This window comes from Phodopus roborovskii, unplaced genomic scaffold, assembly GCF_943737965.1.
Source record: "Phodopus roborovskii unplaced genomic scaffold, PHOROB, whole genome shotgun sequence".
Classification (NCBI taxonomy): Eukaryota; Metazoa; Chordata; class Mammalia; order Rodentia; family Cricetidae; genus Phodopus; species Phodopus roborovskii.
Genome location: NW_026126541.1, coordinates 18,565,432 through 18,589,026, shown reverse-complemented (window position 1 = coordinate 18,589,026; position 23,595 = coordinate 18,565,432). Strand labels below are relative to the sequence as shown.

The 23,595-nt window shown below is 44.7% G+C and overlaps 1 protein-coding gene across 1 annotated transcript in view; it reads left to right on the top strand.

The window, feature by feature from the left end:
• Nucleotides 1-11,739, top strand: part of Lcor (ligand dependent nuclear receptor corepressor) — a 97,149-nt gene extending 85,410 nt beyond the window's left edge. Inside the window, exons 8-9 of the mRNA XM_051199873.1 lie at nucleotides 7,222-8,552; nucleotides 8,616-11,739. Of these exons, the coding sequence (XP_051055830.1) occupies nucleotides 7,222-8,552; nucleotides 8,616-11,623 (4,339 nt within the window). The 3' untranslated portion in view covers nucleotides 11,624-11,739. The remainder of the gene's footprint in view (nucleotides 1-7,221; nucleotides 8,553-8,615) is intronic.
• The last annotated feature ends 11,856 nt before the right edge of the window (nucleotides 11,740-23,595 follow it).

Below are 23,595 nucleotides of genomic sequence, written 5' to 3'. Positions count from 1 at the left end.
GTTCTTGAGGCACAAATAGTGAATTATTGTCAGCCCTTAAGGGTGTTATAGTACTTGTAGTTGTTGGGGAGATGCTGATGAACTTGTTGTGGTGTTTGGAAGCTTGGGGTGTAAAGTTTTGTATTATAAAGTAGTTTCTGTTGTAAAGGGGTTAGAAGGGTTGAATTAACAGATCCTAAACATTAGAAATGTCAACAAAATACTTCAGGAACCCTTTTTTCAACCTCACAATGTAATTTGGCAGACATTTTATATTCCTGTATGGTCTTATGGTGCATAGTTGATCTATTAATGGCTTTATTGTCTGAGACAGGTTGGCTATATAACCTTTTCAGCCTGGTATTCGTAAAAATAAGTTTTTTGATTGATAATACAGGTGTTTGTTGGCTTCATCTTCTTGTTCAGTTATGGCACTATTTGTAGAATTTTCTTCTGGAGACCTAATTATGTGTAAATTTCAGGGCTATTTCTTGTCATTTCTGCCAGTGTCCGCTTTTAACTGGTGGCTAGTTCATTGTAATGAGACTTCATCCAAATAGTTCATGTGAACCTCTGCTTCAGTGACCTGGCTTCAAGTTTGTATTTGTCTTTTGAACTACTGTGGCCCAGCTTTTTAAAAGTAGCACCTTCTAAACAGAATATCTCTGATTATGCTTATATTTAAGTGTTAGTTCAGGCCTGTTGAATTGACAGGTGTGGGAATTAGAGCAATTCTCTAATAACAGAACAAAGAGTTGCATAAGGGAAATGCATTGGAATCAGTAGTTTGACGTATGCTGAGTTGTATTTTCTTCAAGACTGAATTTCTTCCACCAAATATTTACATTCAGATATAAAAGCACCCTAGATCATGTGATGCTAAGTATTGTAGTGAGTGAGGAACATTAGATAATTTCTCTTGTTATAATCAGGGTATACATCAACATTATTGGCTTCCAAAGGTAAGCGCTGTAACAGAATTGTCATTCAACTTACAGGCTGTTGTATTTTCTGGTATGTGTACTTAAGTGAAATGTGGAACATAGACTGCATTTATAGCAGAAGTAGACACAGTTGACTTTAGAGATTAGTGAACATTAGTGACAAAACACTGTAGAGCAAAAAAGCATCCTGTAGCTTGAGCCACAAATAGGTTCCACAAAGTAAGGGGATCAGAATTCCTTAGTGATTGGGGTTGAGCTTGTGGCACAATGGTAAGTCTTTGCCTGCCATGTATTGGGTCCTCTGCTTGGTGTGGTGGCGTAGGTCTTTAGTCTCAGCACTCAGGAAGCAGAGGCAAATGAATCTCTGAGTTCAAGGACAGCCAGGGCAGTTATACAAAAACCCTGTGTCAAAAAAGCAACAGTGAGTGTGTGTGTGTGTGTGTGTGTGTGTGTGTGTGTGTGTGTGTATGTATATCAAAAGAAGCTCCTAAATCTTAGATTCTGAGCCTGAGGGTTTTATAATCATTCAAGAATACCTTCTAGTGTTTATTGATTAGTACTTTATTTAAATGTCCAACACTTATTAGATCACTTGTGCTTTATCTGAAGTAGGGGTGTTTGAATGGCTTTTAGGTCTCTTTTTTCAACTTTAAATCTTGTACAAATATGTTTTAATTAACTGAAATAAATACACAAATCTGTTTGATTATCGGGAAATAAGTAGTAACCCTTTATAGAATAATAAGACATTAGAAAACTGGTTACATCACTGAAGTATTTTCTCCATGAAAAAATACTAAAATAGATTTTGATGATATTTTTAATATTTTGTGTTTAAAAACTAGTCCACTCTGTTATGAAGTTATTATGAACTGTAAGTGAACGCAAGCATCATTAAGCAGTCACTTTTCTATTATTTTATCCTATACTTTATTTGTTATAGTTTATCTATTGGGTGCAGACTAATTCCACCTTAAATATTCAGACATCACATAGGCCTGGAGGTCAGAGGCTGTATCCAGCTTTTGTTAAAATTAACCTTTTAAGAATATATAGAATTGGGTTCTGCTCACGAGCACTGTGATAACTTATACATGTGGAACTTGAGCATATTCTCTATATTCAAAGTATCTTGCAGGAACTCAGACTTCCTCACCCTTTTAATTGTAGTTAAAGTATTTAAGCTGAATGTAGTAGCATAGTCCTTAGGAGGCAGGAGGGTCATGAGTTCAAAGCTAGTTGGTACTACATGATAAGACTGACTCAAAATGTGGGAAAATTGTCATCCTAGCCATTTTTTTTTCCATTTTACTTATATATGTGGGTGTATTGTCTGCACGTATGTCTGTTCATCACTTGCCTGCTGTGGAGGCCAGAAGAGGGTATCCAATCAGAAACTGGAGTTAGAGTTGTAAGCTGCTGTGTGAGTGCCAGGAAATGAACCCAAGATCTCTGGAAAAGCCATCAGTGCTCCTAACCAATTTCTTTTTCTTTTTCTTCCTGTGCATTGTTGTTTTGATTGCATGTATGTCCATGTAAGGGTGTCAGATCCCTGGAGCTGGAGTTACAGATAGTTGAGAGCTGCATTGTAAGTGCTGGGGATTGAACCCAGGTCCTCTAGAAGAGTAGCCAGTGCTTTTAAATGCTGAGTCATCTGTCCAGCCTCCTAACCATTTTTCAAGTGCACAGTTAAGTACATTCTTAGTGTTCAATCATAAGAGACTTGTTTAACTTGCTAATTGTGATTCTTGGTACCATTCTAATCTTTCATTCTTGAGGTGAAAACATGAGTGTTGGGGACATTAAGGGATTTATTTAGCTTCCTGTCTGCATGGGAAGGGGCCATTCAGGTCAGTCACACCTCAGGGATTTCTGGGCCTTTCTGGGCCTTGTTCCTGGTGTCTTCAGCAATAAAGACCTTCTCGGGAACAACCAGTGGCAACGGGAATAGACTGTATGTTTTGAGAGTTCCTAGACAGTCCTGGCCAACGATTCCAAAGAAGGGTTTGTCCTGTGTGGTGTTGGGTAGTCTTGGCTCTTGGAGGAAGCACTGTCAACCCAGATGAGAAAAGTTCATTTAAAAAAGAAAATGTATATATTAAAATTATACAAAATTTTACATGTAGACAAGTTTTTTTAGGGTAATTAAATTCCTTGCAACTTTTCCTGGCATCCGTATTATCTAACCTTCCTTCTGTATTTACCCACCTCCCTTAAGGGCATTGTTTTCTCATCTCCCCATCAGATCACATACCATCCCATTCCCCTCTTTGTTGCTTTCCAAGCCCCCTAAGTTATCAGCAAACTCACCACACCCTGGAAAAGACTTAGGAGTGAGGATATGGGCAGCATCCTTTCCAGTGACCACCTAGCAAATGTGTGTAGGGAACTATGGATACATGTTTATGTTTTCTTTAAAGACACAAGCCAAATTGAGTGCTCTAGCCGTAGTCAACTTTGCTTAAAGCCTTCTTTCCTTCCATGTTCTCAGACTAACCTTTTCTTTGCCCAACATTAGTTCCCCTGTGCTTAGTATTGGTCTTGTTAAAGAAAAACACAGTTTGGCCATCAGTGGTAGTGATTTGCCTACCCAGCAGTCTTTGAGTGGTTAAGAGCTAGCTGCTGGGGAAAATACCTGAACCTAGTACTCCTAGGGTCTAGACCCTTACACTTGATGTTCGGCTCCTTGCCACATTTTCGTCTGTCCTTTACTGGGAAATAACATAAGCATCAACTGCTCACCATTTATATTAACCACAGGAATGCATGTATTGCAATATTGACCAAATAAGAGAGTTCAGCTGAGCCTAACCTCTGAGCTAGAAAAACATCATTGAGTAAATCATTAAAGATAGGATTGTGAAGCAACACATTGCTCTTAAACTGTGCCTTCTACAGTTTTTATGAATATTATCTTATCCTTTTACCACACCCTTCTGAATTAGGCATTGAGCTAAAGGTAGAAAGACTGTGATCAAGGCCATGCAGGTCATTTCTCACCAACGAGATAAACCGAGGACTAATCCCAAGAGATACAAGTCAGGGTCCCTTGTTTTTTACAGCCTCTCAAGTTTACCAATCCCTGTGATCTCTCTGTTCTTTGGTGGTAGTAGTCAAGTATTTCTGCTTTATAAATAACTGTTACAGGAAGGACTCCTGTTGAGCAGAAGTAATGTGATTTCAACATTACATGAAGTCAGGCAGATGATTGCAAAGTTTGTGATATATTTACCTGTAAAGATTACATTTGGTCAGGTGTTCAGAACATAATATGATACGTATTAATCACTGAACCAAAATACCTTGTTTTTCCAGTGTTAGAGTGAAGAAATTGTCTGCAGGAAAGAATCTTTCTGCTCTGGGTTCACTGCTAGTTGCCCAGGAAAGTTAGTGTGAGTGCTATATTTGGGCTCTTCTAAAGATGTAGGGCTACTTGAACAATGTCAAGTAAATGTAGAACTAGGCTATTTAAAACAGGCTGACACCATTTTTAAAATTCCAACTCCCCCAAAATGCAGCAATATAATTATCAGGAAGTTAAGATTAACTCTAAAAATTTAATAGCCAAATGCCAAGAAATTAAAAATCATTTGCATTTATTTCCTCTGGAAAAGTAAGTAGTAATTTGGAGACACAGCTAAAAGTGATTTTATGGCTGTAGTTGTAAAGTTAGCCATTTGATGATAGCTGGACAAAGGTTAGTGTTAATGTGCAGGCTCTTGACTCCATGGACACTACTGATGAGCTTCTGCCTATGAGTCCAATCACCTGCAGAACACATCAGATTCAGAGCCTTAAAATATCTGTACTAAGCACATATCACTTGGCCTCCCTTACAGCTACTGTCTTCCAGCTCCTGTGCCTTTGTCCTGATGGTCATGAATTACTCACTCCCAGAGACAGTTCTGTCTCTAGAAACAAAGGCGGATGCGGAGGAACATGTGTTAAGAGATAGTGTGACTCTGAAAGACTCACACAAAAATATTTTTAAAAAATTGGGGTGGGAGTGGTGGCTGGCAACTTGGCTCAGCATATAAAAGTATTTGCCATTATGCCTGATGACCTTTGTTTAATTCCAGGGACATACTTGTTTGGAAGGGTAAAACATACAAATTTTGCCTTCTGACTTCTATATGTATGCTGTGGCACATGTGCACGTAAGAGTGTATTCACACGCACATACATTCTCTCTCTCTTCCTCTCTCCCTCTCTCTCTCTTTCTCTCAATGAAATTAAGAATGTAGTTGGCCATGATAGCACATAGCCATAATCCCAACACTTAGACAGTGGAGGCTGGAGAGGGGGAGTAGTCTCAGCTACACAGAAAGTTTCAGGTGCCCCTGGGAAACAAACAAAAGCCTTGATTTTGTGAGTGTGTTACCGCCTCTACAAGCCAAGCACATAAAAAGCAGAGGCAGGAGGATCAAAGTGGATTTACCCAGGTTCCAGGCCAACTAGGACTATATAGAGAAACCTTGTTCCAAAAAGTTGGAAACAGAAAACAAAATTATTTAAGCCCCACTTTTGCTCATTGAGTATACTGCTGTTCAGCCCCAGAATACAGATGAGGAAGCTAAGGACCAGAGAGATGACATGCCTTTCCAGTAACCCTGTAAATGTCAGAATAGGAGTGGAATTGCATGTCTCGTTTTCCAGCCTCTGTGTCCTTTCCTGTAGCCCCATTGCCAGTGGGAAGACAGCTGATGCAGGCTGTCTGCAGTAAGTCTTCTTACGGAGGCATCCCCTGCTCAGGAGGTAAACGTCAAATGATGGCATCAACATCTGTTCAGCAATCATGTGTGAAGCTACCCTCCATGTTATGTTGTGTTTCGTACATCATCAAATAAGAGTCCCCTAAAGGTCTACAAGCCAAAGGGACGGAGAAGAGTGTGTGAGAGAGAAGCTGCTCATCCAGACGCACAGAGCAGTTGTGAAGCCCCTTGGCTGTCCCTTGCAGGCAATGCCTATGATTGTCTTGAGTCTAGTATTGGCTCTCCCACGACCTTGACCTTGGGGCTTAAGCTCTGGGAGTTTGTCCTGGAGAGCGACAGATAAAGTACGGAGAGTAGCTGCGTTTGCTGCTGCTGTCCTAGGGAATTCGGTGTAGGCTAGCGAGACAGTAATGCTTCCCGCCTTTGCACCACTTGAAGCTGCTACTTCACCATTCCTGTTGTTTGTGCTTCATGTCTGCCTCCTCACTTAGGCTGTCAATCAGAACCTGCTTCTCATTCTGCTGTCTGATAACCCCAAATGCAAGCATTCTTATTGCTGTTTGTGTCCTGTTCATCACCATTAGTGGTTCTCCAGCCAGTTGCTCTTTCCAAAAAAATCATCTGAAAGCCACTGAGTTCTCTAAATACTTCTAAAATGATGCCTGTAATGTAGTGTGTCTGAATTTTTGTCAGTGTTAATAGACTTAAGCTAGTAGTTATTTTAACATGGTTGCCTAGGCCTACAGGAAAAGTGCAGGTTGAGTAAATTCTTTTTCTTTCTTTTTTTTCCCCCACCCCCTGGTTTTTCGAGACAGGGTTTCTCTGTATTACTTTGGAGCCTGTCCTAGAACTGGCTCTCTAGACCAAGCTGGCCTTGAACTCACAGAGATCCACCTGCCTCTGCCTCCCAAGTGCACCAACACCCAGCTCCAAACACATTTTGAATTTTGACTATCCTTAGATTTTGGGACATTTGCATATATTTAATGAGATATTTCAGGAGGGGCCCCAGCTTAATGTCAGAATTCATTATGGTTCAGGCATACAGCCTAAAAGGATGTTTCACAGTATCTTCCGTAGTCTTGCATTTCACAGTTGCACAGAGTGTGATTTTCCACTTTGCCACCATGATATATTTTGGAGCTTTACAGATTTTTGGATAAGGGTTGCTTTGTGTTGACCCTGTGGAGTTAGCAATGTGGCCAGACCTTTTTTTTTTCTTCAGTATTTCTTCTAAATAATTATTTCTGGTTTTAAGTGTAAAAGTATGAGTTTGGAATGTAGCTCAGTGGCGTATACTTTCCCTAGCATGCGCCATGCCCTCTGTGATTTCCTAGCACCATAAAAACAAACGTGTGAGAGATACCAACACTAAACATTCTGTGACTGTGATCGGCTGGCTTCATCATTCTAACTACATTTCCCTTATTGAAGTAAGATAAATGATGGATTTGAAAGTAAATGCCAGTTTTGGCCAGAAAGCCCTCTCTCCTTAAAATATAAATGGCATCTGATACAGTTCATGCTGTAGAAACAGTTCCTTGAAAATGCACATAATAACTTCTTCTTTTTCTTTCTTTGTCCAGTGAGGATTCAGCAGAGGATGCAGCATCAGCAGTAGAGTCTAACCATCCATCAAAGCCCCCACTGGAGAAGTTTATGGTCAAACTGTGCACCCACCACCAGAAGCAATTCATTCGTGTCCTGAGTGACCTGTACACTGAGTCTCAGCCAGGTACAGGGGACCTGCAGCCTTTGGATTCTACAGTGATGGATGTTTCTACTTGCAATGAGGCTTGTGCCCAGCTGAGCAGCAGACAGAATGAGCAGGATGATATGTGTCTCCATGGGGCGTCTCCTGCTTCTATAAATTTGTTCTTAGACTCATCAGGTTCTCCTAGCTCTCTGAGTGTGACTGAACAAACCATGAAGGAATCACCTCCTGAGACAGACTCTGTAGATGGAAGAGAGAATGCCTTGACCATTGTCCAGAAAGAGCCATCTGAACTTCCAGACCCTGAGCCTAACTCCAGAAGGTCAGCAGACAGTCCCACTATGGGATGCCTCACTGGGTTGGATTCTTCCTCTTTTAACTCCCTCCACAGTTCCAAAAGTTTAGAGGGGCAAACCACTGGACAGGAGCAAGACACTACTCTGAAACCTTGTGAGGATGGTGAAGACCATGCCCCAGCCTCAATCAAAAGTCTTACTGCAGTGGAAGTGGCAGCTGAGGATACTGAAGAAGGTGGTGGCTGTATTGTTTCTCAAAGAAACTCATTCAAAGCTTTATCAGAAGAGACATGGGACTCAGGGTTTATGGGAAACTCATCTAGTTCTGCAGACAAAGAGAATGCTTTACAGTGTAGCTCAAAAACACCCTTACACCAGGATTTAGAGGCAGATGAACAGGATGCAAGGCCAAAGCAAGAGAACCATCTTCATTCACTAGGTAGAAACAAAGTGGGTTACCAGACGCAACCCAGTGACAAGGGCCATTTTGATCATTCCAAAGGTGATTGGTTAGCTTCCAGCCCCACACCAGCTGTACACAGAGCATCCAATGGTCACTCACGAACCAAGATGATGTCAGCCTCCATCAAGACTGCTCGGAAGAGTAAGAGGGCGTCGGGCTTGAGGATAAATGATTATGACAACCAGTGTGATGTTGTTTATATCAGTCAACCAATAACAGAATGCCACTTTGAAAATCAAAGGTCCATATTGTCTTCTCGGAAAACAGCCCGAAAGAGTACCCGAGGATACTTTTTTAATGGTGATTGTTGTGAACTGCCAACTGTTCGCACGCTGGCCAGAAATTTACGCTCCCAAGAAAAGGGAAGCTGCTCACCGATAGCGCCAGAGGCAATGGTGACTTCCAAGCAGACTCTTACAGTTCCCACCTCAAAGCATACAGTAGGTATGCAGCTTCCAACAGTAGATGTTCAGCTTCCCACAGTAGGTGTGCAGCTTCCAACAATAGGCATGCAACTTCCCACAGAAGATGTGCCGGTTGTGGAAGATACCTCTGACAATCCTAAGGAGGAAAGAACCTCCCTTGAGGAAGAAGCTGAAGACGTGTCATCAGTAAAAGAGCATCAGGAGCCAGAGGTTTGCCTTACCACAGATGAACAGAACCCTAGCGGCTCCCCTAGGCCAGGAGAGACCACAGCCTCTAACCCAGCATGTCTTCTGTCTGCTCCCATCCCTGATGAGGATGTGCCTGATGTTCCAGAAGGCAGCATTGTAGCCTCACCTCCCACAGCAAGTGCTCTATCTCTCCTTGAGCAAGATCAGTCCCCAGCTTCTCTTCTTGGTGCAGAGGAGATGCATACACTCCAGGAGTGCCACCTGGCTCCCACAGCTGGAAGTACCTCCTTCATCTCTGGGGAAACCAGTGAAGACCTCCTATGTAGACTTCAGAGTTCTCCTGAAACAGTCATGAGAGAAGACTGTTCTCCGTGCTCAGAAAATGGAGGTCCTGCTGTGGGTTTCGATCCTCCCCTAAGTCTAGAACTGTCTGAGCATGATCAAAGCATCAGTACTGAGGCCGAGGCTGGTGACATCCCTGGGGACACTCTGTTGCTAGAAGCCACCCTGCCCCTGCTGGACAGCAGCATTGTCAGTGATGAGAACCCCAGGGAGACTGAAGCAGGTGAGGCAGCAGGTGGAACAGGACAGCTGGAGATGCATGACAGTGATAGAGAATACTCTTCAGAAAATGCTCTGAGTGAGGCAAACTTTGACGCAGCTGAAGAGAATGTGGACAAGAAGAAAAAGGGGAGAAAACTCCCTGAGGCCTCTGACAGGTGCCTACGAAGTCAGCTTGTAGATTCATCCTCTGCTGACAGGTGTCCGGGAAGCCAAGGTGTGGATTCATCCACTGCTTGTCCTGAAGGGAAGGCTTCTAAAGACCCTACTTCTGTAAAGCATTCTAAAAGAGAAGGGCACTCTGGTGGGGCGACACCTGAGGGCTCCGTGATTGACAGTGTCCATGCAGATGAAGTGGGGGACACCGAAACCCCCATTGTCAATGAATGTCCCTCTGATGAAGATACTAAGCAGGAGGGTGAAGGAGCTGGGGTTATCACAAGGCAGACTCTTAAATGCATGCTGGCAAAGGGAGTTAAAAGGGAAGAAGGAGAGACTCCCCTAAGCAGTGACCCTGCCACAGTTGGCCAACCACTGCCTGGGGAGAACCTGGGAATCAATGTCTGCTCCAAAATAGATGAAAGAGATGTATATGTACCCTCAGAAAGCATCCCTTGTAAAAGGGACCCGGAGCAGGTAAAAGAGAAGCCAGGATACGTTGCCACACAGGATGTGGAGGCCGCTGTGAGTGAGGTAGACGCTGAGGATAACCACTCTAAAGATGGTGCTGCCCTTGCTCCATTTAGCTTAGCTCCAGCGTCAGCCGGTCAGAATGGTGATGCTGCTGGGCCACCAAAACTGGTTACAAGGCCAAAGAGATTGCCTTCTTCAACCTACAACCTGAGACACGCTCATTGTGTGGATGCCTTGAACACTGCAAAAGGAACTTCTGAGAAGCAAGTCACACAAGTCAACCCAGCGCCAAAGGAAGACGAAGCTCCCGAGAGTGGGGAGCCCTCAGATGAGGACGATGCAGACACAGTGGTGGAGGAACAGCCCAAGTTCATGGGGTGGTGTGCAGAGGAGGAGAGCCAGGAGCTGATCGCCAGCTTCAACGCCCAATACTTGAAAGTTCAGAAGGGCTGGGTCCAGTTGGAGAAAGAAGCACAGCCCACAGCAAGAGCAAGGAGCAAGTCCGACAAGCTGAAGGAGATCTGGAAGAGCAAGAAGAGGTCACGGAAGTGTAGGGGTTCGTTGGAGGTGCAGAAGTTTTCTCCAGTCCAGATGCTGTTTATGACAAACTTTAAACTATCTAATATCTGCAAGTGGTTCCTAGAGACAACAGAAACTCGGTCTCTGGTCATTGTGAAGAAACTAAATACTCGTCTTCCAGGAGACATCCCCCTTGTTAAACACCCTCTTCAGAAGTACCCACCTTCCACCCTGTACCCCAGTTCACTACAGGCAGAACGCTTGAAAAAACACTTAAAGAAATTCCCTGGAGCCATTCCTGCTAGGAATAATTGGAAAACACAGAAGCTGTGGGCTAAACTCAGAGAGAATCATGGCCAGGTAGAGCCAGAGGCCGGCAGTGACATCAGCCTCAGCCCTAACAGTGAAGACAGTGTGGAGGGAGTCAGGGAGAGTAGAAATAGCCATCCTCCCGTCAGCTTGCCTACTCCAGCTAGCACCCGGATCCTTAGAAAGTATTCCAACATTCGAGGAAAGCTCAGAGCTCAGCGCCTGGACAGCTCCCTGGGTGGGACTCCCGAAATTAAGCAGGGCCGAAAGAGTGTGTGCATCAATCCGCTGATGTCCCCCAAGCTGGCCCTCCAGGTGGGTGCAGATGGCTTCCCTGTCAACCCCAAGAGGGCTGAAGGAAGCAAGGGGAGAAAAGGGAAGCAGATGCCTGAAACCTTGCTTAGAGGGGAAGGTCAGAACAAACGCAAAAGAGCAGAAGGCATTGGCACTCAGGATGATAAGGACAAGGGGCCAGCAGCAAAGGCCAGCAGAGCCTTTTCTGCCAAGAAGCTAGCTGCAAAGGACAGAGTCAGCCAACTATCCAAGAAGATGACCTTGAAAGAGAATAAAGTGAGGGTGTGTAAAAATGCTCCTGGGAAGAGCTGCCCACCGTCCAGGAGAGAAAAAGAAAATGCAAACAAAAGACCTAGCCATCCTGCTGCAGCCTCGGAAGCAAAACCTGCAAAACAAAGGGGGGCAGGAGAAGCCTCATCAAAGCCCCCAAAAGCCAGAAGGAAGAGCAGGAAGCTGAGCAGTGGCAGGGGCCGAGCTAGATCCTTGACAAAAAGCCCAGAGAACCGGGCTGCCCAGAGAAAGAGAAAGCTCAAGGCCAAACTGGGCTCTTCCCAGGGCAAACGGAGGCGGTTAGATGCCAAGTGATGGCTGGATGGCCCCTGAAAGGTGAACTGGCCTGGAGAAGTAACCTTTTATTTTGCATTAACAGAGTCTGCTTTTATAAGCGTATCGAGCCTTTCATGTTACAGAGAACACCAGTTACAGAGAACAACAGTTTGAGATGTCAGAAAGTGCATCTCAGCTGGAGAAGGGAACTTGTACAGAGTCCTTCTCCGTGGCTAAGGGAAATTGTACGTTATATTCTGGTTGTTCCTTGGGTTTTAAACTTGGAACCAAGAAGGTTTTTTGTTTTAAGAAGTACAGTGCCTTATTTATCCTTTTTGTTTAAAATTTGACAAAAGCTAAGAAGAAGCTGATTTATGTGACTAAAGGCTTGTATTTTATACTTGACGCACAAGCACTTGCTCTGTCACTGAGGAGGCCACCGCTGCACGTGCGTGAGCGAGCGAGCGAGCGAGGAGCCGGCAGCAGCTGCCTGTGCGCCCCTGGACAGGTGCACCTTGCAGACCGCAGCACAACTCCCCTCTCTGTCTTGTTTGGTTTTTATTTGAGTGATATTTGAAAGCTGAACCAAATCATTTCTATGGTTATGTGGAGAATGCAGGGGATTTATGATTATTATAAAAAATTGATATTTCTGTTTCCTTCTAAAACTCATACTGTTTACCACCCCTTCATCTTTTTTTCTTTAAATCATTTCAGATCATGTTCTCTAATTTGTGTGCCCATGGGACAAAGGATGTGCTAGAAACCCCACCCCTACCCCCCCCCAAGCTATGTTACTACTAACACTTGTCAGCCTCCAGTTTGGGGCCTTGCAAGCATGGTAGTACTGCTTTGTGAGGTCTGTGTTCTGTTTTGTGAAGTTGTTTGTGAACACCTTCGTCTTGTAGCTATCATTTGACCATTAGGATGAGTGACTTTGTTTCCCTTACGCAAGTAATGGAAGTCAAAGTGTTCTTCCCCGCAATAGGAAAGCTTACTCTTGTGCATACGTACCTGCGTGCGTCTGCAGGTAGTTGTTCTCCACAGGTGTCTCCTGGTACTAGCCTCACAGTAAAAGTTCTCCTTCTCCATGCAGTGTACCTGTAAAGTGAGTCATGAGCCATGGTCACATGGTTTGAAAGTGCCCGTGATACCACTTCCACACCAGACTGGGAGGACAGTGGCCCTGAAAGACTAGGCCACCCAGGCAGCTGAGAGGAGCTGCCCGAATCCCAGGCACAGCTGAGTGAAGTCCATCTGGGACCCTGTGCTGCGACTGTCCTTGCCTGGAGGAGGTATTGGTTCCAATCGATAGTTCCATCCCAGTGGCTAAATGGTTCCATGCTGCTCCTCCCTTACCATGTCACTCTGTCCCATGGCTCAGAAATGAGAACTGCAATAATTGAACGTGATGATGTTTGCCTTCCGTGGGTGGAGCCTGACACAGCCCGGTTGGCTTTACTCAGTGCCTATGACATCGCTCCATCATAACAGTGTGTACTTGACTTTTCCATTGGGCCAGTCAGCAAACCACTTGGTTGCTAAAGCCTCAGTTGGCTTTGACATGTTCTGTCACCAAAATAGGCTCGCATGGACAGCTGCTGCCCTGCTCTTATTAGGTTTCTACTTAGGTTGTTTCAGATCTTTTTAGAGCAATCCAGGTGGACTTCTTTTATATGCAAACCCTGATAAAACAGGCCTTCTACCTATTTTGCTATTGTTAAAGTTTGCTGCAGATAATGGAAACTTCTGATAATTGGGTAGGACTGGAGCATTTGATTCACGAGAAAATGAGAATTGTGTTGACGAAAGTCGTCGATTCCTGTTTTGTTTTTTTTAGCGTCGCCTCTGTCTCATGAGTGTTTGGGCTTTCCCCCGTCTCTGCCTCCTCCTTCCCTCCCCTTGCTTTCCCACTCCCCGTTATTTTATTATTATCCTTGACCTGGACCGTACGCAAGCTACCTATGGTGATGACACTGCTGAGTGTGTGCTCAGAACTCCTCAGCATTAAGTTGCACATAAGCATTAATATGTTTTGAGTAGTTTCGTTAAATATTTAAAAAGTGGTTTTAAGGCTTAAAAGAGCTTTTCTTATAGTTGCCACTGGGTATTGCTGTAGTGACTTAAACAGCCAAGGCTTGCCACTGTGAGGCGTGGCAATGCCTGGGGGCTTCCCTGTAAGGTGCTGGGTTAGGGTAGAGGGAGGACTGAGTGGGAAGTGGGGGGCTGCTTCCAGCCCCAGGGTTATAATTCATTCCATTACTTTTCTGATTGTGTTGTCATTTTTAAAATCTGCATTTGAGGGAGCTGCGTGGAAGTGTTTGTTATATATCCATCTAACAGTGCAGTAGGCATCTTTAAAATCAGCTTACACTTGATAGTAGTGACTGCGTTTATATAGATGGACACTCTACAAAATTAGGGCATTTAAGTTTTTTTAATCGTTTCACACTTATTGAACTCGTTTTTGGTGATTGGTTAATTCTGTTACTAGAAGATGGGGGGGGAACCCTCAAAACTTGATGGTAGAATTAGACCTTTCTACAGCCATAGCTGATGCTGGTAAAGTGTCCCTTCAACACCCCCAGAATTGGCCTTGATGCCTTTCTCCTTGTTTCCCCTCCTTCCTGTAGCCATTTTCAAATATGACTTGACACTGTTTGTGATGAACTCTGGCCCACAGTTTGGATCCTAAGTCTTAAAGGCACCCTTTTCCTGGCCCTACACTCAGTGAAGTGGCTGTCCTAAGGCTGGGGCTGAAGTTGAAGCCAGAGGACTGGTGTTTCCTCTGTTCAGCATCTGGGAGATGCCCAAGAAGCCTGGGATGGGCCTGCTGTCTGGCTGGGGTTCAGAGTCTTGTCCAGGTGCCTTCTCTGTTCTGGGAGCTTCCAGCATAGAAATGTTACCTGAGTCTACTGATCCACAGTTGCTAGTTCCTGGAATTCCCTGGGTTTTGCTATTCTTATTTTTTCATTGTTTGGTAGTGGTGGGGTTCTGTCCTACCTAAAGCACAGTCAGATGGTGGGGTTTGTGCCTCATCGTCCTATAATGGCTTAGAAAGAAGAGCCATCCATTTCCCCCATGCACCCTGTGTGTCACCAGCACTGGTGAATTTCTCACTGTGCTCATACGTCATCAGCAAACATCACTTCACTACGACAGATGCTATAAATCAGGATTTGGCCTGTTTGCAGCCGTGAGATGGCTTCTGGCGTGAGGGCACTCATTTGTGTTGCGTTTGTGTTGATCAGCAGATGTAAGAGTCCCATAGGAAATGACACCATGCTGTATGATGCAAAGTGGAGGTGCTGTGCTTGTCATAATACTGTAAACAGACTGAACGACCTGAGAAACTGTCCAGTAGCTGGGGAGCCACCTGCATTCCTGTGGCTGTAGGTCAGCCCGTGCAGGCCTTCTCTTAGCGTATTAGCGTACTTACTTCTGAGCTGTTACAGACATGCAAACTGTGGGCTGGCTGCTCGTGTGTATAAATAAAGTTTTATTGGCACATAACCATACCCATTTGCTTATTGATTGTCCTTGGAGCAGATTAAATACTTGGAGAAGTGGCCACAAAGCCTAAAATAGTTAATGTCTCTATCTTTGAAGAAGCCTGCTGACCCCTGCTTGAGAAATAACCCACTTTGAGAATAAATCTTTCCCATTCCTCTTCTTCTGCCTCATACCCTCTGTCTCCCCCCACCCCCCATCTCAGTTTTGTCTTAAGCTCTTGCTGTAATAAAGGCTTGTCGTTGAGACAGTTTCAGAGTAAGTCCTTCCCTCCAGCCTCACAGTGAAGCCACCACAGCCTGTAGACCAGAACCCCCGAACAAGTTGCCTTTGGAGTTCTTAAATTATACGGACTGTCCCCTGTTTCACTCCCATGGTTTCTAATCATAGAACTGACCCTAGCTTCACTTGTTTACACTAAAATAAGTCAAGACTGTCTGTGGTGAGATTAGCTGGGAGTGCGTCTATTGAACTTTGAGTTCTCAGTACCACATGTAGTTGTGGGAAAGGCTCACAGCATGGAGACCAAAGCACTATAATGTATCCACCACTGATCTCTTTTTATTAAAGGCATACTAACAATAAAATGGTAGTTTCTGAACTGCTGTACAAAAGGGTGAAAAACAATTAGAATGTGTTTAACCTGAGTATGACTAAGGAGTTATGGGTTGTATCTTTACATCAAATCCAGTCAGCTTTCAGAGTGTTAGTCCTCCCCTCCCCCCAAAACTCAAATAAAAGTTTCTATTCTGCATTCCAGAATGAAGTTGAACGTCATGTGGAAATTTTAAAACATGGGGACCGTGTCCCCTAGTTAGTGGACAGTGATGAAGATCGACTCTGGGCCTGATGTAAACAAGCAAGCATCCTTGCCCAATTATTTTGAATTCTTCCCTGTTGTTTTGTATTTACTTATGACTTATTATTCACGAAAATGCTAGAACACTTAAAATGTGAAATTGCATCTGTGTATGTATTCCCAAAGCATGTCTCAGGTCCCTGCCGCAGGTACTTTTCCCTGTGCTTGCTCCCAAATCCCTTGCAAGGAAAAGATACTTTTAAAAACTTAGAGCCAGCAGAACTAGGAAACTAGCCTTTTTGAGACAGCTTTCAAAATAATTCAACTCTTAAAAATTCTGAAGAGTCCACTCACCTACAAGGGACAGGTAGGGCTAGCCACTTTTCAGAGCCCGCTCACCTGAGGGATAGGTTATAGGGCTAGCCACTTTGCAGAGCCCGCTCACCTACAAGGGACGGGTTGTAGGACTAGTCACTTTGCAGCACCCTGCTGAGCAGTGTGCAAACTGTCCTTACTCATGCTTTTGTCTTTGGATCTGAGCCCATTGTCTCCTCCATAGAATCCTCCTCCTCTGGGTGTTAGGGTGCTGTGTTAACGTGCTCTGGACCCAGCCCCTCCTCTAGCAGACAGGCAGCATGTGTGCCAAGGAAGGAGACACTGAAGCTCACACACCCTGTGGGTCCGTCCCCTTTGACAGGGTATGCAGTCTGTAAGCCGTTTGAATGCATAGACTGCCTGCCTGGAACAGCATCCAGGTGCCCAAGGAATTAGAATAAACCAGAGGTTGGATGAATGGACATAACACTTTTGAATTGGACAAGCAGAGATAACAAAACAATTAGCAAACTATATGTGATCCACACTACCTAGAATACTTACTGCCTGACCTTTTAGGTCAGTGTACTGATCTTTGCAAACGTCATTATCAAATTGTAGGGGCAGTTAGGCACATGTTTTCTTTGTGCATATAGGTCAGCATTGCAACAGTCCTTTTGGGTTTGGGATATCTTGCCTGTCTGTCTCAGCACGCAGCTGTCTCTGTGCTGCATCATTCCTAATAGTGCTTGTAAGGAAGAAAGAGATCATCTTTGCTCATCAGATACTTGCTGATGAGTTGTGGATATACCATATCTTCTAGGGTCTAATTTATAGTACAGTCTTGAAAAAATGCAATCTCATTGCCCATCACAGGGAACTTGACTGATAGAAACATTCCACCAGCAGTGCTGGGCACACGCTGATTTCCAGTGACTGAACAGCCTAGAGTAGTGCCTGTCTTTGAAAGCATAGGAACCAGTAGTTTCACACCCGTAGCCCTCCATTTCTCTTCTGCAAGTTTACAAGTCTCAAGTTTGGTCAATACCTGTGAGTGTAAGTGGCTGATCTTTGCATGTTTGAAACCTGAGTCCAGGCCACACATTTTTGACATGGCCAGTGTGCCGACAGCACCTGGTCTACGCACCAGCAGCTTTAGTTCAGGACCCTCTTGGTCAGGCCTAAAGCTGATCCTCATTTGGGGAGTCCTTGGTACCTTGCCTGTCCTCTTCTGCCCTGCCTATGCCACTGGCCCCCTTTTGGGCGGCATCTTCTCTGGGACACCACACCCCCACCCCCAAGTGCTTCTCCAAATGCATGCATGTCACATGAGAAGAATTTCTCTATTCATTGCTAGTTTCTCACAGTATTTAGTGGGTTGGGTCTGAATGCCATTCAGTGATCAACTTTTCCCCACTCCAGTTGGTACCATGATGTACATCTTGTGTTGTACTTAGAGCTGTATGTAGTATTTGGAAGCATTTGTGGTAAAGATACTATAAAGATAAGATTTGCATAATTTTGTATATTTATACCACAGGTAGGGATTATTGCTAGAGCCACTGTATCTTAGGGTAATTAATTCCACTGGTGGCTTTTGCATTCTTAGTAGTTCTAGAAGGCTGTATTAGTGACTAGTTTCAAATATAGAGAGTATGTATTTATACACACCACTGTGGGATTTATTTTACTGTGTAAATAGTGATATTTACAAAGTATTTATTTTAACAGAATTAGTTAACTGTTGAAAGGGCTTTCCAAAAACTTCTTGCCATCTGCTCTCCCCGCTCCCCTGCTCAGCTGTCCACCCCCTAAAGCCGGAGTAAAGGCAGGAGGCCTTGAAACTCTTACTGTGTTTGGGAAGACACAATGTAGATTGGGAACCTTAATGCGGCACCCACTGATGCTCCATCTCAGACCAGAGTGGAGCGTGAAGGGTGTAACTTTGCTCAGCCCAATGCCAGGGCTTTCCCCCACAGCCCAACTCACGCATGCACCAGCAGTACATTCAGCTGCTCACTCCCACAGCCTGTGCAGGGGATTGGCCTCGGTTGTAGTCCCATGGCAAGTAGCCTCATGCAATGAGGAGAAACCGCTGTGGTTGCTAGTATGAGCTTCTAGCCTGGCTTTCAGAATTCACAAGAGTTATCCTTTCACACATCCATAGGAGACACAGGTCACCTTCTGCACATTGATAAAACTGGGAACACCTTAGCTTTCCTCCTTACCCTTTCCCATCGAGTGTCTGGGCCGATGTGGCCCCGTCCCACCCATCTGTAACCCATGGTTCTAAAATGTACTCAGCTTTACTTCTCAGGAGTCCTGGTCTGAAACTGAGAGCACCCTAGATGTCATGGAACCAATGTGTCGTGGTTATGCATGGTCCTTTTTCCAGTGCCTCATCCATGGGCAGCTCATATGTCACCATGGCTGCTAGGATGGCAGGACTTTAGGGTGCTTGGAGACCACGTATGTAGGGATTATTGTCATCTATTTGAACTGTAGTCTGAGTATTTCCTGTGGCCTGCCTTTGTCTTTTCTTAGCAAGGAAGGCACTTGAACGGCAATGCTGGAGAATGTTTTTCTAAGACGCTGTTTGTAAGCAAACCTGATTTTGAGATGAACTGTGAATGGGTAACTAGGTGCCAGGGAATTTAGCACTGAACTAGACAGTCAGAACTTTTCTAACCTTTGCAGAGAGTGGACTCTGCTCTCATCTAAATGTTCAGAAGATGTAATGCTGTAAATAGTTTTCTACAAATATTTATTCCATGTGCTGTATACAGACTTATGTTCGGAGTGATGTTGGTTTGCATTGTGTTGCAGAAGAATATATTTTGAGCGGTGGACTTCTTTTGTAACACAGTTCACCCAAGGAGAAAGAAACAAAACCAGCAGGTTGAGAGCTATTTGGGGCCTATGATCTGTAATGGACCATCCAATCCAAGCTTTAACTGCCCCTCTTCTCATCTGGTTGTGTTATATATTATATATAGATATATATATAAACAGGTGTACAGTAAATTGGTCAGTGCCCGGGTCTGCAGAGCAGATTTCCAGGTATTCTTTCTGATGTGTTTCCATAGCAATACGACCACAGGTGCTGACCAGTCCTGTTGTCTCAGAGGATCGGGTTGGGGGACAGCTCTTGCGAAGCCTCTTGCCTTTCCTAAGAGGCTGCTTTACTTGAATTATTGCTTCTATCTCTTCTTCATGTTCCTATTCACAAAACTATAGCGTGTGTGGGAACTCTCCCAGCACCAGACACATCAAAAGTGGACAAGCCAATCAAAAGGTTAGCCATTTCCCAGGAACTTGTAGTTTCCAGAATAGATGAGACAAAGCTCATTTGGCCATAGAATAAATGTAAGGAATTTTTACCGGAGAAACACATGTGGCCTGTTATATTCCCCCTGCTCTATCTGACTCACCTTTAGAAGTCAGCCTATGTCCTGCCTTCTGCCTCTATGCCTCAGCTCGAGATGTCCATGGTCCCTAGAGTCTGGTTCGGCTCTTAGTGTGTCCAGCTCTATTGAGCAGCCTTTCCTTGTGACTGTCCTGAACTTAACGGAACAGAATACCCACACCCAGATAATGTTGTTGGAAGTGATGTAGCTTTTTAGGCTTTTGGAATATGTCTCCTTTTTATATATATATATATATATATTTCTGATGGTGTTTGGGGTTTTTCACTAGTGTTTTTTAGATTGACGTGGGTACATTAAGGTAAACCTTCCACTGCTGAGCCCAGAAGTGTGCAGAGGAAAGAACTCACTCTGCATTGCATTGTTGGGGAGGTGACTACTTATGGTGGGGGTGGGGGAGGGTCTTGTAGATGATACGGAGGTGAAATAGAAACTCTGGCCAGAGGTTTCCTAAGTCTCTGATATTTTGTAATGAAAATCCCCACGTTAGCCTCACTTATCTAAATATAAGCCTGCTGTTTACCCTCAGGGAACAAGTGGTTTTCAAAATCAAGCTCCTCCAAGGTCCTGGGCCAGTGCCTGTGTACGCTGGTCGTCTTTGTGATCTCATGGCATTATTTCCCCATATGCATTATGATATTAAGAAGTTCAACCCCACCCTGTATGAAAGCACAGCCCCCAGTGCCCTGATTTAGGCTAAGAAGCCTTTGAGGGGTCTGGGTTCCTAGGAGGCCATGCAATTTAACCGAAGCTCAGGTGTACATTGGATTTTGCTTCTGTTAGGCCACAACCCTTCAGAATGAGTTTAGGGCAGGGGCTGCAGATCCAGCTCTGGTTCAGGGAGCTGAGTCTCCACGCACGGTTCCTCAAGTTTTTACTGGTCCCTGCTGGTAGTGTTGCTGAGGTCAGTCCTGTAGGTGTTTGGGTGAGCTCCTTTCTGCTGTCTTGTGAGTCTTAGCCAGTGCTCCAGATGCCCAAGAGTGGGGTCACTGGAGGGCCCAGCCCTCCCTGCCCCTGGCACCTTCCAAGCTGGTGAAGTGAGAAGAGGAGTCTGCAGATGGCCACCTGGCAGAGCAGCATGTGCCTCTTGGGCCTGGATTCCACTGTTAGCGAGTGTAGGGAAATACTGTGTCTTTAATGGATGAGAATTCAATGTATGCTGTGAATTTGTTGGTTTGAAACATTGAAAATTTTTCATTAGACAATGTTTACATACCTCACCTGAGAACCTTTGAGAGTGTATATATGAAATTTAAAAATATATTAAGTTGCTTTAAAACAGTATGTATAGCTATAAAAGTTGGAGTTATTTTAACTTTTGAGTATGTACCAAGTCTCTTAAATATTGAGATCTTGTAGACTTTTTGTGCTTCTGTGTTTGTTTTGCTTTTCCTGTTGGACCACATAGATAACTGTGTTCTTGTTATTGATAAAGGGGCCCACACTGAAATCAAGCTTGAGGGATTCCCTGTGGTTAAGATTTTCTGGTTTGGTTTTGAGGGAGTTGGATGTGGAGCTAGAGGATGTGTGGGAGGGACTACTCTAACATTGACATCTATTCTGTGAGCTTTTTCAAGGCGCTTATTTTATTGCAGCGTATTAAACTTCTTTGATATTAAAGTGTGTTTGTGTGATCACTGGAGAGAGAACAGAATACAGCACAGCCTCCTGGCCCACTGGGACATGGCAGAAAACAGACTGTCAGCCATGAGCCTGGGCATAAAGAAACAAACACTGCTGGGCCTTGTCCTAAACCCTCAGTCATGCTGAGTTATGCCTGACTTCAGGGGACAGAAAATACAATGGCAACATCGAGAGAGGACAGGAAAGGAGCCAGGGTTCATCTTGGGGGGTGGGGGAACTGGCCAGCCAGTGCTGCCCCATCCTGCGACCCTGCTGGAATATGGCAGATCACAAACTTTGCACTTATACTGTGATCTGCCTCGTTGGATCCTTTTGTCTCTGCTGAAGTGGGTCTGTTCAAGGTCACCTGCAGAACTAGTCTGTCCCACAGCTACACTCAGTGAATACACGTAGTGGCTGTCTAGCAACCCCTAAGTTTTACGTTAACACGGAACCTACAATTTTTCATGTGTTTATTTACCTCAGGATTTTAAAAAGTTTAAAAAGCTAAAATTTTCATTTTAAAGCTTGGGATTTCTAATTTCTAGTTTTGTTTTGTGGGATTTGATTGGGGGGAGGGTTGTTTTGTTTTAACCTAACAAATTTAGCTCATGACAAGAACCACCTGGTACAAGTAGATTGGAAAACGCTCCAGGTGCCACGGTCTCTGGCAGTGAGAGTTTCCATTTGTCCCTGTTGTGCCCCCGCTTTAACCAGAAGTGGCCGTGGAAATTCTAGGACAAGGTGCACTGCCTACTTGTCTTACCTTCCTAGACTTCATTTTCCCTTCTCTGCCCTGCTTTCTGATGTCATCACCCCTTGCCCTTTCTGTGATCATTCGCTTTTAAGAGTGGGGCTTGGGCTGGGCGTTGGTAGTGCACGCCTTTAGTCCCAGCACTCGGGAGGCAGAGACAGGCAGATCTCTGTGAGTTCAAGACCAGCCTGGTATGCAGAGCTAGTTGTAGGGCAGTTTCCAAAGACACAGAGAATCCCTGTCTGGGGGAAAAAAAAAACCAGTGGGACTTGGTAACATCCCTATGTTCCTAGTGTGAGATTAGTTCATGGCCCTGGCATCAATAGAGGTCCTTTTAGCTTTGAGGACCTATCTGGGGGACCCTCAGATCCATATTCATCTCTCAAGGTTTTCTGGTCTGGTGTATGTTTCCTCCTTAACCCACTAGCCTTCTAGGACGTCTGAGAATACATGTTGCTTTCTCATCTGTTGCCTGGATGCTCCAAACCCTTCAGGATCTGGTTAAATGTGTGAGTGACTGTAGACATATGCTTAAAACATTAGTGTCACTCACTGCAAACACTTGGTGGCAGATGAAGGTGAGCAGGCTTCCCACTCGTCACATGCCCCTTCCTGGATGAACAGGTCTTGCTACATCCGGGTCAGCAGAAAAGCCTGCCTGTGATGACTAGCCAGTGTGGTAGCCCAGAGCCTTGACGCCCTGGGAAGGTGAATGCTGGTAGCAGCAGACTCATTTTGGTGAAGAAAGAGACCAGACAGGCAGGAAGTGAATCAGTGTCATGTTCACATGGAAGACAGTGGACAATACTGACATATTCTAAAACAATACTTCTGGGGGAAAGGCAGGTGCAGCTCCCTCAAGGACTGCTTTAAAAATTGACACAAACAAGGCTACAGGAAACCCCCAAACAAAAGGTCACAGCCACATAGCATCTGAAAATCAAAAGATACTGGAAGTTGACTTTAACATATAAAAATACTATAACAAAATGAAATACAAATATATATTAGAATCTGTAAGTATTCTGTATAAAGCGATTGCTTTCATGGTTAGGCTAACAGCAGGCAAAAAGGAAACAAAGCTGGTCTTTTCCATTTCTTAATATCACAGGGCATGAGCAGTGCTGCCCAGTACCAGCCCCTGGAGGATTTGCCCTGCTGGGTCTCTTCTGTGGGTGTCTAATGGAAATAGCCAGTGGTGACCACAAAGCAAACGGGAGGTCTTTATCAAAGGGGAACACAATGTGGAGATGATTCCTCACAGGGCTGGTCTCATAGTTGCCTTCTTACCGGAGCCCAATTGTGATCTGGATGGGGGTGATAGGCCAGGCCCTTGGCTTGCGAGGAAGTAACTGAGTCAAAGGTAAAGTTGAGCCTGGGGCCTCATGGCTCTCTTGCCCCTTGGTGCCTTCGCTTTGCGATGAGTCTTGACCCTCAGATTCAATAGAAAGCTGGTGTAGGGGGCAGAGGTGGGAGGTGGAAGGGCCTTCAGTGTTCACGGGGATCTCTGGGAACCATTGCATCAGCCTCACTCCCCATCCCCAGACCTTGGGGAAAGGTGGCATCATTTGACTGCTGGTGTTTC